At 47.5% G+C, this 18,899-nt stretch overlaps 1 protein-coding gene across 1 annotated transcript in view; it reads right to left on the bottom strand.

Annotated features, from left to right (window-relative positions):
* CSMD2 (CUB and Sushi multiple domains 2) overlaps window positions 1–18,899 on the bottom strand; it is a 689,054-nt gene that overhangs the window by 440,889 nt on the left and 229,266 nt on the right. Inside the window, exon 4 of the mRNA XM_070786891.1 lies at window positions 5,004–5,198. Within this exon, the coding sequence (XP_070642992.1) occupies window positions 5,004–5,198 (195 nt within the window). The remainder of the gene's footprint in view (window positions 1–5,003; window positions 5,199–18,899) is intronic.

Here is an 18,899-nt window from a genome sequence, read left to right as displayed (position 1 = left end):
AAACGAAGATCATGGCATCCAGTCCCATCACTTCATGGAAAATAGATGGAGAAACAGTGGAAACAGTGTCAGACTTTATTTTTGGGGGCTCCAAAATCACTGCAGATGGTGACTGCAGCCATGAAATTAAAAGACGCTTACTCCTTGGAAGGAAAGTTATGACCAACCTAGATAGCATATTGAAAAGCAGAGACATTACTTTGCCAACAAAGGTCTATCTAGTCAAGGTTATGGTTTTTCCAGTGGTTATGTATGGATGTGAGAGTTGGACTGTGAAGAAGGCTGAGCACCGAAGAATTGATGCTTTTGAACTGTGGTGTTGGAGAAGACTCTTGAGAGTCCCTTGGACTGCAAGGAGATCCAACCAGTCCATTCTGAAGGAGATCAGCTCTGGGTGTTCTTTGGAAGCAATGATGCTAAAGCTGAAACTCTAGTACTGTGGCCACCTCATGCGAAGAGTTGACTCATTGGAAAAGACTGATGCTGGGAGAGATTGGGGGCCAGAGGAGAAGGGGATGACAGAGGATGAGATGGCTGGATGGCATCACTGACTTGATGGACGTGAGTCTGGGTGAACTCTGGGAGTTGGTGATGGACAGGGAGGCCTGGCGTGCTGCGATTCATGGGGTCGCAAAGAGTCGGACACGACTGAGTGACTGAACTGAACTAAACTGAACTGAAACTCTATGAGCTCATGGAACTTGGTCTGACTTCTTCATCACTGCAGTTCTCTGCATCTAGAACAGTATCTGGCACTTAACAAGAATTTAATAAATAAAGATTGAGTCAGTGACTGGCTAGCACAGAGTAGGTACTCAATCAAAAGTTAAATTAATCCTGGGACTTCCTTGGAGGTCCACTGATTAAGACTTTGTCTTCCAACACAGGGGGTGTGGGTTCGATGTCTGAATGAGAAGCTAAGGTTCCACATGCCTCATGGCTAAAAAATCAAAACATAAAACAGAAGCAATTTTATAACAAATTCAATAAAGACTTTAAAAAAAAGGTCCATGTCAAAAAAAGTCTTTTAAAAAAGTTGTTAAATGCTGAGTGAATGAATGTGTACACAATCACCCCTTTAAGGCTACTATTCATGTCCTGGCTTTAAGATTTAGGCTTGGCGGCAGGCCAGTGACCCACAGCTCTGAGCTGGCATGGCTAGAGTTGAATGTAGGTTTGAATCCATGCTCTCTATTCCTGACATTCTGCTTCTGTCTCATATTTTGCAGGTTCCTCTCCCTGGATCCAGAACATTTGGAATACAGTGGGGCACTAGCCACCCAGGCTGCTGTAGACCAAATGCCCAACTCCCTGGGTTTGGGGGCAGCCTGGACTCGGACCTCAGAGACCAAGTCTTTCTTGTTCAGGCTGCTTTCTTTCCGCCATCTGCCTCTCAGCCCCCAGGGCATATGAACCCCTTTCTTTCCCCCATGCAGCCCTTTTTGATCCAGGGCCAATGCACCTCACAAGTCAGAGGCCCATTGCTGAGATCCACATAGTCTTCCTTGTGAATCAGAAAGGTTCAACAAGGTTTAGGGCTCCCAAGGACATCTGCCTTTGAAAAGATGCTCCCAAATAACACAAACTGAAGGGAAATCTTGCCTCCTTCCCTTTGCCAGCTGGGCCAAGCCTTGATGGCTAGTAGCCTTGGGATGGGCCTCCTGAGAGGTCAGACTCACATCTGCTCTGCCCCCAGGCCCCAGTTGGTCCCTGTTCCCTCTTGGTCTGGGCTGTGTCTCCAAGTCTTTCTTTCAGCTAGGTGGGTGGCATATACTGTTTGAGGCAGAGGTACACCACCCTTCAACATGCTCTGTGAAGCTTTGGACCCAAAGAGCTCATGTCACTCCAAGCTGCTGGGCAGGTGGGCTAACCCAGGCCAGTAATTTCTCCTTTGGGTTCGTAGGCCTACATAATCCTGATTGTGAATTAGACCCATCCAGTCATCCATTCATGCAGCAAGTATTTACGGACCACTGCCCAGTGGATGAAGTTAATCCACTCACAGATGCCATCCCCAGAGAGTTCTATGAGAGAGGAAGAAAGGTCAAAAGGCTTTAATCCTCCCCAAGTCTGAATCCATGAACTCTGGCAAGACTGTGGCTTCCGGCGTCCAGCACACATGAGAAGCACCCTTCTCTGTTCCTTTTGGTTTGGCCTCCTAAGAAAATCACTTGGTTTGGAAAATCACTTACAGAAAATCATGGACATTATTGGGAATGCTTCTTAGCTCTTCATGTACCATGTAGTGAAATAGAATAATGGACCCCCAAAGCATAGGGAATGGGGGGCTCTGGGGGCTCTGAGAATGGGACAGTGTTTTGTTCCCCCCGCCCCAGTTTTGAACAGAGCCTCGTCTCAGCCCCCTTGGGCCCTCAGGAATCTCCGAGGCTCGAAGCCCTCCTGAAAGTAAGATTTCACATGCTTGGCTGACTTCCCTAGACTGTGTGTTCTGGAAGGGAGCATTTCTGATGTGGCTAATTGCAAGCTACTTAGAAATGACTTAGAAAGATCGGTCTGGGACTCCTTCCAGAAGGGTCTTGTGCTCCATGCTAAGGAATCTGAACTTGACCCTGTCAGTGATAAAGAGCCACTGGCAGAAATCTAAGCATGAAGTGATGCTGTCAGATCTGTGTCTTAGGAAGTTCACTCCTGCAGTGGAGAATGAATTGGGATGTGTGCGGTGAGAGGGCTGGAGGGCTGGAGATCCTCTGCAGTGAGACGGTGAGAGCTGAGAGAGCCTGGACCATCAGCAGCGGGTCCCCTGAAAAGCAGCAGAGGTGTGGAGGGGAAGGTCAGCGCAGAGAAGGATTTGTCAGGACTAAGGATGTTGGGAGCAAAAAGGGTGAGGAGTGTTAGATGCCCCTGGCACGTCTGCTTTGGCCACCTTGAATGGTGACACTCATCACTGAGTTGGGGAGTGCAAAAAAAAAGAGTAGGTTCAGGAAAATAGGAAGTGTTAGGTTGGGAAATGCCTCATTTGAAGGGAGGGGTTCAGGAGAGTTTGATATAATTGTGGGCCAGACGCTTAGGACAGAGGGAGGGTTGGAGATCAAAGTGTCACTTCAAGCAACAGCCCTAGTGGGCTTCCTCAATGGCTCAGTGGGTAAAGAATCCACCTGCAGTGCAGGAGACACAGGAGATGCAGGTTCGATCCCTGGGTTAGGAAGATCCTTTGAAGAAGGAAATGGCAACCCACTCCAGTATTCCTGCTTAGGAAACCCCATTGACAGAGGAGCCTGGTGGGCTATAGTCCATGGGGTCACAAAGAGTCAGACATGACTGAGCGACTAAGCACACACAGCACAGTGGATGAAAAACTCCAAGAGATGCAATAAGTTCCCCGTGAGGAGGCCATTTAAGGGGAAGATAGGGAGAAAAGCCAGTGGAAAAGAAAGAGGGGAAGAATTATCATCATCTGAGAGGCTGAACAGGAGTCAGGAGTGAGCTGGGGTGAGTTGTGCCCCCTAAAGGCTCTGCACACCCATGAATTACTGCTGTGATGTGAGCACTTGGGGAGAACCATGACCCCAGCCCACTCCATCCACGGGAAGACCAGCCAAGAGTTGGCCATGACTGAGCACCCGCACACACACACATAGATAGAATCTAAAAAGAGTGATATAAATGAATTCATTAAAACAAAACAAAACAAAACAGACTGACAGATGAAGCAAACAGATTTATGGTTACCAAAGGGGAAGCCAGGGGTGGGGGAGGATAAATTTGGAGTTTAGGATTAATAGGCATATACTATTACTTATAAAATAGATAAATAACTAGGTCTTACTCTATAGCACAGGGAACTATTAATACGTTCAACACCGTGTAATAACCTATAATGGAAAATAATCTGAAAAGGAATAGATATAGATATATGTACATCTGAATCACTTTGAAAATGACAGTCGCTCAGTCGTGTCTTACTCTTTGTGACCCCATGGACTACACAGTCATGGAATTCTCCAGGCCAGAATACTGGAGTGGGTAGCCTACCCCTTCTCCAGTGGATCTTCCTGACCCAGGAATCGAACTGGGGTATCCTGCATTGCAGGCTGATTCTTTACCAACTGAGCTGTCAGGGAAGCCTGGATCACTTTGTTGTACACCTAAACCTAACACGACATTGTAAGTCAGCTAGTCTTCCATTAAAAAAAAAAAAAAAAAACAGGAAGAATATGGGAAGGGAATATTTGAAAATCATGGTGAAAACAGGCAAATTTTGTTTCTTTAGTCTTTTCTGTATTTGCTAAGATCACTTAAAATGATCATGTGCTATTTTTGTCATCAGATAAGAGGCATGAGAAATTATCTTAGAAATAAGCTTGATTATTGTGGGGAGAGGGAGAAATAGGCTGAGAAAAGAGTGATCAACTGTCTCAGATTGCCTGGAACTGAGGGGGGGGCTGTCCATGATGCAGGATTCTGGGAGCTAAGAAATGGGAATGTGCTGGGGAAACCAGGACAAGCTGGTCATCCCAGCCAGGAGGCTGAGGTCAACGTAGTGCTGAAGGGAGGTGGGGCTTCTTGGGGGGCAGTGTTGGGGTAAAGAGGTTCTGAGCATATTTGAAGGCTGAGAAGAGGATACCATAAAACAGAGAGAGGGGCTGAATTTAAAGAAAAGAGAAAAGAACTGCCAGGGTGAGGTCGGGGGAAAGCAGCTGGGAGAGAGCGATTCATGGGAGACAGGTCGGTAACAGGAAGAGAAACGATGTCTCTTCTAAGACAGGAGGGCATAAGAGGAGGGCAGACCAGCTAAAAATAAATTTGCTGACGTGGAGGAAGGAGGTTGAGAGAGTACACACTTGAGGGCTAGGAGGTCTGATGAAGCCTAAAAGCCCCCAGAATACGTGGGACCCCTGAGGACTCTGGGTGGCTCTAAGACACATGCTTCCCATAGTGGGGACCCCACCTTCCGCTGGAGCAGATGGAGACTGGCTCCCACTGGAAGGTCCAGCAGGCCTCCCAGGGGCCATCCATCCCTTAGACCCACCCTGGCCACCTACCTCGGCAGGAGGGCAGCGGGAAGTCCCACGTGGCACTGTTCTCAGAGCCAGCGTGGCAGGTGAGCACAGCGTGGCCCTCCAGGAAGAAGCCGGGGTTGCAGCTGTAGCGGACCTTGTCACCGAGGTTGAAGGTAGAGCCCTGCTGGACGCCGTTGGGCAGCCGCCCGGGGTTCCCACACGTGTGGCTGGGGAGCACTGTGAGCAGAAAGAGAGATGCAGCCCGTGAACGGGGCTCCAGCCCTGAACCCTGCCTCCGAGCGCCACCTCCGGTGGTGACCCTCCTCCGACCCTCCTCCCCAAGCCTCCTCTGTTCCCTAGGACAGGACCGCCACCCTCCCAGCTGCCGGGGCCCTGAGTACTCACAGGGGTCATGTGTTCAAAAGGAGCCCCAAGTGCAATTTATTCCCAGACATCCAGGTTTCCTGCCCTTTCTCATGAGCAGCCCTGGGTGTGAAGTATGTTTGAAGCTGTGGGTCAGTTCAATCAGTTACAGCTCTATCCTGCCTTCACCACTCAGTGTCATTTTATCTGTTGCTATAAAAGGTTTTCATGTCCTCCTCCAAGGAACAGAGAACCCAAACAACAAATGCTTGCCTGAATTGTTTTCCAGGAATTTGTGTCTGGTTGAGCTGATTAAGACTAAATAACACCACCCACTTTCTCACTGGGCATGTGTGAGTGAACACTCGGTGACCATTTGATGTCAGAGGGCTGAAAAACTCTACCCTCAGAGGGTGCTAAGTGCCCTCAAAACATGCAGAGGCCTGTAGCTTAGTTACACGTGTGCAGAAGGATGATCACTGCACCTTTAGCCAATCACCTTTCCCCATGCTCCCCAAGCCTCAGACCACCTTGCTTCTCTAGTCTCTATCCCACAAATATCCTGAGGCCTTTGCCTTTGAATTAAAAGACACTTACTCCTTGGAAGAAAAGTTATGACCAAGCTAGACAGCATATTAAAAAGCAGAGACATTACTTTGTCAACAAAGGTCTGTCTAGTCAAGGCTATGGTTTTTCCAGTAGTCATGTATGGATGTGAGAGATGGACTATAAAGAAAGCTGAGCATAGAAGAATTGATGCTTTTGAACTGCAGTGTTGGAGAAGACTCTTGAGAGTCCCTTGGACAGCAAGGAGATCCAACCAGTCCATCTTAAAGGAAATCAGTCCTGAATATTTATTGGAAGGACTGATGCTGAGGCTGAAACTCCAATACTTCGGCCACCTTATGTGAAGAGCTGACTCATTGGAAAAGACCCTGATGCTGGGAAAGATGGAAGGCAGGAGAAGAAGGGGATGACAGAGGATGACATGGTTTGATGGTATCACTGACTCAATGGACACGAGTTTGAGTAAACTCTGGGAGTTGGTGATGGACAGAGAAGCCTGGTGTACTACAGTCTATGGGGCTGCAAAGAGTCGGACATGACTGAGCGACTGAACCGAACTGAAATGAACTTCCCTTTGGGAAGGCAGATTCGAGACTTGTTCTCCCATCTCCTTGCTTGGATGCTTTGTGAATAAACCCTCTCTTTGCTGCAAACCTTGGCATCTCAGCACTGTGGCTTGCTGTGCATTGGGCAAAACGATCCTGGTTCAGTAACAAGTCTATCCCATCTTTTGAGATGTCCCAGGGAAATCACTTTAATCTCTTGGGTTTTATTGCTCTGATCTCAGACTCTACAGTCCTTCCCACTAAACACCGTGGAAGGGACACAGACGGTGGCACGGAGTAGGTGCTCATTAAACCTGATGTCCTTTCTTCCATGCGTATCTGCCCTGGCAGCCAGAAGAGGAGTTTGGCCCCGTGGGATTAGGGAAGTTGAAGGGGTAATTAGTGCTGGAAAGAGGCAGTGAGGTAGGGAGACAAGAACCTGAGTTCTGATTGGACTGACCCGTTTCAAGGGGAAAATGGGGAGCCAGAGAATACCACATACAGTGACACCTGAGCCAGAGCAGTAACGGCCAGCTGCCAGCGTTTGTTCATTGTGCAGAGGAAACAGTCTTGCTGAGGCTGCTAGAGCATCATGACCGCCAATCAGGAGGGAGAAAGGGCGCGTGCATCACCTCTGTGCCTGAGTCACACGTTCACCCTGACTCAGCTCCCCCTACCCTGTGCCTTTCTTCCTCAAGTTGGAACTGCCTGTGCCCAGAAGGTCCCACCTCTCACCACTCCACACCTCCCCACAAGGTGAAGACAAGTGGTCACAGCTGCGTCCAGACTGCCATCCAAGTGCATGCATGCATGCTCAGTTGCTAAGCCATGCCCAACTCTTTGCAATCCCATGGGTTGTAGCCCTCCAGGCTCCCCCGTCCATGGGATTTTCCAGGCAAGAATACTGGAGTGGGTTGCCATTTCCTCCTCCAGGGAATCTTCCCAACCCAAGGATCAAACCCACGTCTCCTGCATCTCCTGCATTAGCAGGAGGATTCTTTAGCACTGCACCACCTGGAAAACTTGCCATAAAACTTCCCCATTACTTCATCTGACGATGGTTTATGCACACCAGCCCTGAGAGGCCATAGAGTAAGACTGTGCAAAGTACATGCCTAACAGCCTCAGTGCTTGGGTTCACATCCCACCCTGGTGGCTTACTGCCTGTGGGACCCTAAGAAAGTCTCTTCACCTATCTGGGCCTCAGTTTCCTCCATTGTAAGAGGCAGTTCACAACAGTACCTTCCTCTGGAGTTGTTGTGACAATTAAATAAGTGGAGGTATATAACGCGCTTAGAGCATGGATACAGAGAGTACCACACAAGAGAATCTGAGTTCCCAGTCCAGTGGGACATGCATATGTTTAAAGGTATACTAAGAGCTATTTCAAATCCTGAAAGATGATGCTGTGAAAGTGCTGCACTCAATGTGCCAGCAAATTTGGAAATCTCAGCAGTGGCCACAGGACTGGAAAAGGTCAGTTTTCATTCCAATCCCAAAGAAAGGCAATGCCAAAGAATGCTCAAACTACTGCACAATTGCACTCATCTCACACGCTAGTAAAGTAATGCTCAAAATTCTCCAAGCCAGGCTTCAGCAATATGTGAACCGTGAACTTTCAGATGCTCAAGCTGGTTTTAGAAAAGGCAGAGGAACCAGAGATCAAATTGCCAACATCTGCTGGATCATGGAAAAAGCAAGAGAGTTCCAGAAAAACGTCTATTTCTGCTGTATTGACTATGCCAAAGCCTTTGACTGTGTGGATCACAATAAGCTGTGGAAAATTCTGAAAGAGATGGGAAGACCAGACCACCTGACCTGCCTCTTGAGAAACCTATATGCAGGTCAGGAAGCAACAGTTAGAACTGGACATGGCACAACAGACTGGTTCCAAATAGGAAAAGGAGTACGTCAAGGCTGTATATTGTCACCCTGATTATTTAACTAACATGCAGAGTACATCATGAGAAATGGGCTGGAAGAAGCACAAACTGGAATCTAGATTGCCAGGAGAAATATCAATAACCTCAGATATGCAGATGACACCACCCTTATGGCAGAAAGTGAAGAGGAACTCAAAAGCCTCTTGATGAAAGTGAAAGTGGAGAGTGAAAAAGTTGGCTTAAAGCTCAGCATTCAGAAAACGAAGATCATGGCATCTGGTCCCATCACTTCATGGGAAATAGATGGGGAAACAGTGGAAACAGTATTAGATTTTATTTTGGGGGGCTCCAGAATCTCTGCAGATGGTGACTGCAGCCATGAAATTAAAATACGCTTATTCCTTGGAAGGAAAGTTATAATCAACCTGGATAGTATATTCAAAAGCAGAGACATTACTTTGCCAACAAAGGTCCGTCTAGTCAAGGCTATGGTTTTTCCAGTGGTCATATATGGATGTGAGAGTTGGACTGTGAAGAAAGCTGAGTGCCGAAGAACTGATGCTTTTGAACTGTGGTGCTGGAGAAGACTCTTGAGAGTCCCTCGGACTGCAAGGAGATCCAACCAGTCCATCCTAAAGGAGATCAGTCCTGGGTGTTCACTGGAAGGACAGATTCTGAGGCTGAAACTCCAATACTTTGGCCACATCATGTGAAGAGTTGATTCATTGGAAAAGACCCTGATGCTGGGAGGGATTGGGGGCAGGAGGAGAAGGGGGCGACAGAGGATGGCTGGATGGCATCACCAACTCGATGCACACGAGTTTGGGTGAATTCCAGGAGCTGGTGATGGACAAGGATGGCGTGCTGCAATTCGTGGGGTGGCAAAGAGTCGGACATGACTCAGCGACTGAACTGAACTAAACTGAAGTCCTTTATAGTTAAATAGGAACCAGGCAGGGGACCAAACCTAGTCAGGGGTTAGTCAGGGCCAGCTTCCTGGAAGAGATGTCTATGCTGAACCTTGCGAGGTTAGTAATAATTAGCTAGGTCTAAGAGTGTTCCAGGCAGAGGAAATACCATGTGGAAAGACCTTGAGGCCAGAGACAACCTAAGAGTTCAGGGAGCCTGCAGTAAGAGGGGAAGGGTGGCAATGATGAGAAATAAAGAAATGGAGATAACCAGCCTGGATTCTAGAAAGCTTCCCTGGTCCTTGATGTATGCTCTTCCAGCCCGTATTACTATTTTTCAGGACGATCTCAGCCATCCACACTGATCTCAGAGCCCTCAGAAAGGAGGCTTTCCCTCTGCCTTCTCCTCTCCTCCCTTCTTGTGGAAGGAAAGGGCAGACTTTGGTACCAGCTTAATCTGGCCTGAAGCGAGGGGCTGTCAGTGTCTTATTCCCTGGCCTTGAGTCATGTGACCTCACTGAGCCTTACTTTCCTCAACTGAAAAAGGACAGTAATATCTAGGGGTTTACCAGGTTACTGATCATAACCGATGCATGGCTGGCACAGTGCCCAGCACAGAGTAGGTGCTCAAGAATGGCAGATGTTGTCCTTCCATTGTGCTGTAGGGCCATGCAGTCCCTGCGAGCCTAACACAGTGTCTGGCACTTGTAGGGATATATTTGAGTGTTCATTAATTAGTTGTTTGGAAGAATTCCTCACTGAGGCATTAACTCCTTCAGGCAATGAAAATGTATTGTGGGCCTGCTGCACTCTATGCTGGTAATAGAGCAGTTAACTGGACAAAAGGGTCTCTGACCTTAAATGGCTTATGTTTCTGTGAGAGAACTATCTTAAGGGCTAAAGAGCTCTTCCCTGCCTATTTTCTACCTCTGACAAGTGAGATGACCCAGACAAAAGGACTGACCTCATCACCCTATTAGCCTAGCTAAGAATGTAGTCTTTGGGCTGCTGGATACCTTAGCATTTCCCATGATCCCATGCTGCTGGCTTCCTTGGCATTTCCCATAATCCCTTGCTGCCGGCTTCCTTTGGCATTTCCCATAATCCCTTGCTGCCGGCTTCCTTGGCATTCCCCATAATCCCTTGCTGCCGGCTTCCTTGGCATTTCCCACAGTCCCAAGCTGCTGGCTACAGCAGAGGCAGAGACTGTGATGTGAGTGTGAGTGTTGGAGTTGCAAGGGGTGGGTCAGGTAAACATTTGGAGAAGAAAGCAAGCTAAGATGAGGGGAGGGAGCCAACCTGGGGAAATGGGCTAAGAACTGGTGTAGAACTAACGTTTCATTTTCCGCAACGAGACGCAAAAATCCAGTTTAATTAAATTACTAATGTCAAATTTTTAATGAACCTACTTCTGCTTTGGGTTTTCTTCCTTTGAAATTAATGACTGGAACATCACTATAAATAAAATCCGATTCTTTTTAAAAAGTCACTCTCAAATGCTCACTGCTCTTTACTTAATGAGCTGTTCATAATCAGACCACTCTGACCTGGCACCTCCACTGGGACTTGGGTGTGATGAGTGGGGAGCTCATTTTCAGCCCCACCTCCTTTTTTAACTTGAGCTTTGCTCCTGAGAGGCCGCACAGGGCATGGAGAGTGGGCAGATGTTGGCCTCAGAGAGGCCTGGATTCAAATCTCAGCTCATCCACCTCTAGCGGAGTGATCTTGAGCCATAAACTATACCTCTCTGGACTTCATCATTCAGTTATTCATCTGAAAATGAGGATACTTTATTTTTCTTCCTCTAGAGTGAAGGGGTGGGTTGTATTAGCTTCCAGGGCTGCTGCAACAAAGTGTCACAAACTGGGTGGCTTAAAACAACAGATACTTACTGTCTCACAGCTGCAGAGGCTAGAAGTCCAAAATCAAGGTGTCGGCAGGGTCATGATCCCTCTAAAACTTGTAGGGGACTCCTCTTAGCTTCTGGTCATTATCTAGAAAACTTTACTGTTCCTTGACTTGTCCATGCTTCCATCCAACCCTTCACCTTCACTGGGCATTTTCCCTTTGTTTCCCTGGGTCCAAATTTCACCTTGTTAAAAGGACATCAACCATACTGGATTAGGACACACTCCAATGGCCTCATCTCAACTCCATCATCTGCAAAGGCCCTATCTCCAAAGAGGGTCATATACACAGGTCCTGGGGTTAGGTCTTCAGCATCCCTTTGAAGTGAGTATGAAAGTCGCTCAGTTGTGTCTGACTCTTTGTGACCCCATGGACTACACAGTCCATGGAATTCTCCAGCCAGAATACTGGAGTGGGTAGCCTTTCCCTTCTCCAGGGGATCTTCCCGACCCAGGGATTGAACCCAGGTCTCCTGCATTGCAGGTGGATTCTTTACCAGCTGAGCCACAAGGGAAGCCCAAGAATACTGAAGTGGGTAGCCTATTCCTTTTCCAGGGAATCTTCCCGAACCAGGAATTGAACCAGGGTCTCCTGCATTGCAGTCGGATTCCTTACCAACTGAGCTATCAGGGAAGCCCCTAATCTCTTTTGGGGGGACACAATTCAACTCATAACAGGGCTGATGTACAGATGAAATAAAGCTAGGTTTATAATACCCACCATTGAGTTCCGTCTAGTCAAGGCTATGGTTTTTCCAGTGGTCATGTATGAACGTGAGAGTTGGACTGTGAAGAAAGCTGAGCACTGAAGAACTGATGCTTTTGAACTGTGGTGTTGAAGTCTTGAGAGTCCCTTGGACTGCAAAGAGATCCAACCAGTCCATTCTGAAGGAGATCAGCCCTGGGTGTTCTTTGGAAGGAATGATGCTGAAGCTGAAACTCCAGTACTTTGGCCACCTCATGTAAAGAGATGACTCATTGGAAAAGACTCTGATGCTGGGAGGGATTGGGGGCATGAGGAAAAGGGGACAACAGAGGATGAGATGGCTGGATGGCATCACCGACTTGATGGATGTGAGTTTGGGTGAACTCCGGAGTTGGTAATGGACAGGGAGGCCTGGCGTGCTGTGATTCATGGGGTCGCAAAGAGCCGGACACGACTGAGTGACTGAACTGAGTTCCTGGCATGTGTTGGGCCCAAGGCTACAAATTTATTTTACTTAATCCTCAAAACAATCATGTGCGATACTTATTATCCTTATTTTACAGATGAAAAAATAAAACAAAAAGAAACTGAGACACAGAGAGCTTAAGCAACTTCCCTTAATGCCACAGAGCTAGAAACTGGCAGAGCTAGGCTGTGAATCTAGGTCTTTCTGGCTCCGTCATTCAACACCCTTCATTTTGGAATACAGAGACAGTGCCCAGTACACAGTGGGTGCTTAATGACCAAGAGTTCCCTTCCTCCCTTCATTATTCTAGACCCTGAGACAAAATGAAGGGTGATTACCTGACTGTCCAGATTTAATTGTCTGTCTTTTCTTCTCTAGTCTGATTTGCCTTTCTTGTACTTTTTAATAATGTCAAGGGCAACATTTAAAGTGTGGTCTTTTGTAATGTGTCTGATGCACAACTTGCTGGACAGACAGAGATTGGAGATAAGCCACAAAGCCAGACTTTCTAAGGCACAGTGTTCTTTGATTTTTGGATTTTGTCTGTGTGTTTTTTTTGGGCACAGATATTATAACTGTTCATGCTCTCCTGTCTATAAAACTTCCCTTTGATTGCTTACAAAATGAAGAGTGGGATATTTACATCCAAGGCAGCCGAGAACAGTATTATTAAAGCTGTGCCTGACATTGAACAATTCCATTGTAGATTAGCTGTGGGGAATTTTGTCCCTTCTACAAAGCCAGGCTCTTGCCAATCAACATGATATTCTCAGTGATTGTATGACAATGAATCTCCTTTGTGGTTGGAGTGCAGCAAAAGCTACATCATGCCTTCTTTTATTTTTAATTTGAGACTTTAGTTGCCATATTATAATGAAGAGTCGTTTATGCTCTCTGGACAAGCACCCTCCATATGTTTGATTCCTTATCTTCCATCAAGTAACTTGTTTGATCTCCATGGCCATACGGTTGATACAAACTGACAGGATGGCTGGGGGAAAAGATGCAGGAAGGATTGCTTCTTTCCCAGCCCTCAGCATGGACAGGGGAGATGGTGTTGGGTGTGTGTGCCTGTGTTTGATTTGAAGGGTAGTGGGTATGGACAGGGAAGATGGTGGTGTGTGTGTGTGTGTGTGTGTGTGTGTGACAGAGAGACTTGAGGGGCAGTGGGCATGGTCAGGGGAGGAAAGAATAAGACCCATTACCTTTTGAGTGCCTACGCTAGGCTAGGCACTTCCTCATCTCACATTATATCTTAGTTAACCTTTACAACCCCCTTGCTTTCAGCTGTTTGGCTTATTAACACAACTGCACACTTACTATGTGGCATGCTCACTGTCAAGTGCTCTCTATATATGTCCATCCCAGAGAATGATCCATACCTGTCTGCACTTCCTCTCCTCCCATCTGCATCTGATCCAGTATGCAGCTGATGCATTGTTTATTGTTTGCCTCACTCTGCTACAATATAAGCTCCATGAAGACAGGCATCTTTTTAATCTCTTTTATTCCCTTTTGTATCCTAGTTCCTTGAACAGCGCCTGATGTATAATGATACCTTGATCAAAGTTTATTGAGTGACTTAATGCTCTTATTGAATCCTCCCAATAAACCACTGCGAGAAGGGCTATTATCCCTTGTTGAGATGAGTATGATGGCCAGAGAGGCGGGAGCACATTACCCGAGACCCCAGAGCACACTGGGGGTGCAGCTGGGTGTCCACAGCAATGCCTGGCTGCTGAGCCCATGTGCTTTGACCTGTGCTAGGCCGTGCTTGCACTGATCATTCCACATAGAGCTCATGGTACCTGGTGTGCCTTGAAACGTCCTCATAGGAGACTCACACTCATTCTCCTCATGGGAATGACTTGGGGTGAAAACCAGGCAAGTCAAACCCTAGTTCAGTGTTAGTCACTCGTTCATGTCCGACTCTTTTGCGACCCCAAGGATGCAGGCTCTGCTGTCCATGGAATTCTCCAAGCAAGAATAGTGGAGTGGGTGGCCATTCTCTTCTTCAGGGGAGCCTCCGGTCCAGGGATCGACATTGGGTCTCCTGCATTGCAGGTGGATCCTTTACTGTCTGAACCACCAGTGAGCCTGGTCCTGTACATTTCCTGCTATCTGTCAATCAAACGAAGGCAGGGGTGCCAGGACCTCAGACGGGGTATGCCACTCACGAGTCCACAGGGCCTGTCCTCCCAAGTCTCTTCCTGCCCAGCATCTGGCATAAACTCTCCACTGTGAGCCTTTCTCTTGGCTCATGTTTGCAATTTTGCAACCTTCGGCATCAGGAGCACATGGGAAGTTTTCTAAAAATCCCACACCTAGGCCTGTCCCCATACCTATTGAATTGGAATTTCAGAGGAAGAGCCCAAGCTCCTCTGGGTGACTGGAGAGCAGAGCTGAAAGTGAGAACCACTCACGGTAGCCTATTCATGTAGGTTATTCCATTAGCCCGGTTGGGTTATCTCTCTGAGCTGTGAACTGTTCAATTTCCAGCGCCTTTCTTGTTACTGAGCTTTGACTTCTGGGAGCAGCAAGCCTGGCTTCTCCCTGGGACATCGCTGTCCTCCATAAATCACACTTGCCCTCTCTTTCCTTCTCATTTGAGGATCCTCATCATCTCTCCCCTGGACTTCTGCACCCAACTCTGATCACCCTGCTGCTAGCCCTTCCCCCTCCAATGCATTGTCTGCACTGATGCTGCAGTAAGCTTTCTAGAATGGCAAATTCACCATGGCCCTGCCCTGTTCTCCCTTTCGGAGCACGTGTGCCCAAGGTGGGTTTCCTACCACCGAGAGACACAGGCAAATGCAGGTCCTCTAGTCTTTTGCGTGATGAATGTACGAATAAATAATAATTTGAAAATATCGAAATTAATAAAAGGAAAGAGAAAAGAAAACCACGAGAACCCTCCTATTGCTGTCAGAATAAATCAAATCTTAGGCTCAGGCAGCCCCCTCCTTCTATAATCTGACCCCTGCTGACATTTTCTACCTTATCTTCTGCTCCTCTAATCTTGCCCCCCTCCACTTCCTCTGTGAAGCCCTCCTTGATACCCTAGGGTCTTGTCTAAACTTGGAAACCCCAGGAAAAGACATCCTGATAGAATGTAAATTCAGGTTTAATGTCATTGGCAACCAGCTCCCAGAATCCTGGAACTCCCAGCCCATTAACTACATAGGCTCGTTTTGGTCATTTGGTTAATTTTGCAATCTCACCGGCCCACATTTTACATGATTGGATTTTTTGGACCCACTTGCAGAATTAAGTCGGGGTTTTACTTGCACTTCAATTCCTGCACTTGTCGTACGACATTACAATTCAATCATTCATTAATTTACAACACCCTGGCTTCCAAACGGGAGCTAAGCCTGCCTGTAATTGTTTGTTTAGGTGTCTATTTTCATCTCTGGACTTCCCCGAGGGGCAGGAATGACGCATTCTTTATTTATCTAGTGTTTGATTTAATGCCTGGCAGGAAGGGAGTACCCTAATGGAATGTATTGAATATATATATATGTAATGTATACTCTGTGCATATAAAATGTGCATTATACATAGGGAGCAACAAAGCAAAGCAAAGCAAAGGGTTGGCACTTTTTCTGCAATGAACCAAGGAGTAAATACTTCTGGCCTTGCCTAATGGTCTCTGACCCAGTGATTCAGCTTTTTTCACTGTGCTACAAAAGCAGCCGTAGACAGTACCCAAGCCAGCCCAGCTTTACTTATACAACAGGCCCCCAGCCCACGGGCCACAGTCGGGTACCCGTGAACTCGTGTTTATTCAGTTACAGTCGCAGGAACCTCCTCTCATCTCCCACAAATGAGAAGGAAAACTAAGAAAAGCTCAGTTTTGCTGGGAGTCCAGGATGGGAAGGGGCTGTTAGGGGAGCGGGCTGTAGGTGAGAGATCTTGTCAGAGGTGACTGGCAGGAGGAGGGCAGAGAGAAGACAGAATAGGCAGTTTGCACCTGAGGACTGAGACCAAAATCACATTTCCTTTCTCCATCAGTGTGGCACTGGGCAAAGCGGGCATTGTGCTGGCTACGGGATAAGGCTTGTGTGTGTGTGTTCAGTCACCACTCTTTCCCATTAAAATAAAATTTATGTTAGTGCTCAGAGCTACTCTTTAGATTGGTATTATGAACCTGATTTTACCCTAAAGAGCTGAGTTTAGAGAGCTGAAGGGTCACGCAGCTAGTTGCAATAATAATAACAGTCACCTTTTGGGTGTTTAATATGAGCTGGGCACTCTGCTCAGTACTTTACCTGGCTCTTCTATGTCATCTTACCTGTTGCGAGGGGCTCTGACTGTTCCCTTTGGGGGGACAGGGGAATGAGGAACAATGGGGCTATTCTGACTCAGTGTCACGCGGCTGGTTGGCATCAGGGCGGGGGGTTGACACTTGAGCCCTTTGACCTCAGCGTGTGTGTGTGTGTGTGTGTGTGTGTGTGTGTACTAAATCACTTCAGTCTGACTCTTTGTGATCCTATGAACTGTAGCCGGTCATGCTTCTCTATCCACGGTATTCTCCAGGCAAGCATACTGGACTGAGTTGCCATGCCCTCCTCCAGGGGATCTTCCCAACCCAGGGATCGAACCCATGTCTCTTACGTCTACCGGCACTGGCAGGCAGGTTCTCCACCACCAGCACCACCTGGGAAGTCCTTGTCCTCAGCACCTGTGTCCTAATCAGGCTGCGACCTTGATCTTCAAGACCCGTGTTTGTTTCACTGCGTCTCCAGCATGGAGGCAGTGCTCTGGACACCTGCACAGTTATTTTCCTTGCCAGGCCTAGAACATGCCTGACCTGCACCCAGTCAGACCCCTCAGCGGCCCCACCCCACCACCATCACTACCTGGGGCTTCACAGACATCCCTCATCCCACCAGCAGGGGGTGCAGAGGGGCTGTCAGTGGGAATTCTCCCTGACGCTTCATAACCATGGGGCCCCATGGCCTCCTGTTTCACCTGAGATTCTTTAGAAGCAACACCAAAAAGGTTACATCCTAGGCCCCAGAATAGAGCTGCCAGTTAAAATCCAGGACACCCAGTTAAATTTGAATTTCAGAGAAACACACAAATTTTTTTTTTTTAAAGTATAAGTATATCCCACGCAACATGTGGGATATACTTATATTAGAAGCTATTTGAAATTCAAATTTAACTGGGCATCCTGGGTTGTAATGTGCCAGTTTTATCAACTCTGCCCCAGAGGTGAGTCTTCTCTCCATCAATGACTTCAGCTTCCTAAGGAACTGGGGGTTTCTCTGGAGAAAAGGGGATGAGGACAGGAGAGAGAGAGCCTGGCTTTAAGGAACTCGATATTGAACCAGAAGAGGGGTTTCAGGGGCAAGTTCAGAGACCCCCAGGGTGGGACCTGCGGAGGTTTAGGTACAGCAGGATTACAAGGGAGGAGTGAGCTGTGCGGCTTTCCTCCTTCCCCTAATCACTCTCTAAGAGAAGCTCTGAGTCTTATTCTGTACCTACTTGTACCTCTCTTGTTTCAGGAGACTATGGCATGCCTTAGCCTCTCTGATGAACAGCTTTAGGCTGGCACAAGGTCCCCTGTGATGCAGCCTCTGTTGACCTTTGCTGCCGGAACCCCATTGTTCCCTCTTCAGCCCGCCCTGCCCCATCACACTCCAGCACCAGGATGCTCCACCTTGTCTAGACAGAGCAACACACGCAGCATCAGCGGTACCCTATGGGGAAACATGGCAAAATACTATCCATGTTAGGCTTGGAATAGCCAACTATGCAGTTTGGGGTCAAATTTGGTTAATTGCAGAATGATGCCTAGAAATGTTTCCCCAAGTATGTTCCATAAAACACAGGCCGAGAAATAAATTCCATGAGAAGAGCATTCAACTTTTAAAAATGCTACAGGAATTCTCTCCTCTGGAAGAAACCAATACTTATGCATTTATCCCAGAGGTACTGCAGGAGAGAAACCTTGCTTTAACCAGAATCTCCACAAATTTGACGACAGAATCTCTCCTCTCTTCCTTTTCTTTTTCTCTCAGAAATACCTGTTAGCTTCTGAATTGTTCTATGGAATACACTTTGGGAATTGCTAGGTTCTAGGTAAGATAAACCTGAGTTGCTTTGTTTTCCTTATTCATCATTATCATCACAGAGCAACGGCAATGATACGTGATATTTATGCAGCCCTTTCCCACACGCACAGCTTTTACAAACACAACCTCCCATCGACACCTCCAAACTTACACTTTCTGTGGGATAGGATGGTCACTAGCTTTGGGGATTGGGATCGATTCTTACCAAAGAAGCCACCATCGCTTCCAGTTGAGAGCAGCTTATGATTGTGTGTGCGTGCTCAGTCACTAAGTCGTGTCAGACTCTTGCAAGGCTATGGACTGCAGCCCGTCAGGCTCCTCTGTCCATGGGATTCTCCAAGCAAGCATACTGGAGTGGGTTGCCATTTCCTTCTCCAAGGGATTTTCCCGACCCAGGGATCGAACCATGTCTCCTGCACTGGCAGGCGGATTCTTTACCCCTGAGCCACCTGGGAAGTACACAGCCTATGTTACAGAAGCGCCAAGGCATAGGTTCTTCCTTTTCATCTG

The sequence above is a fragment of the Bos indicus genome, chromosome 3, assembly GCF_029378745.1.
Source record: "Bos indicus isolate NIAB-ARS_2022 breed Sahiwal x Tharparkar chromosome 3, NIAB-ARS_B.indTharparkar_mat_pri_1.0, whole genome shotgun sequence".
Lineage (NCBI taxonomy): Eukaryota > Metazoa > Chordata > Mammalia > Artiodactyla > Bovidae > Bos > Bos indicus.
The sequence above is the reverse complement of the archived record's forward strand: the minus strand, read 5'-3'. Positions and strand labels throughout refer to the sequence as shown.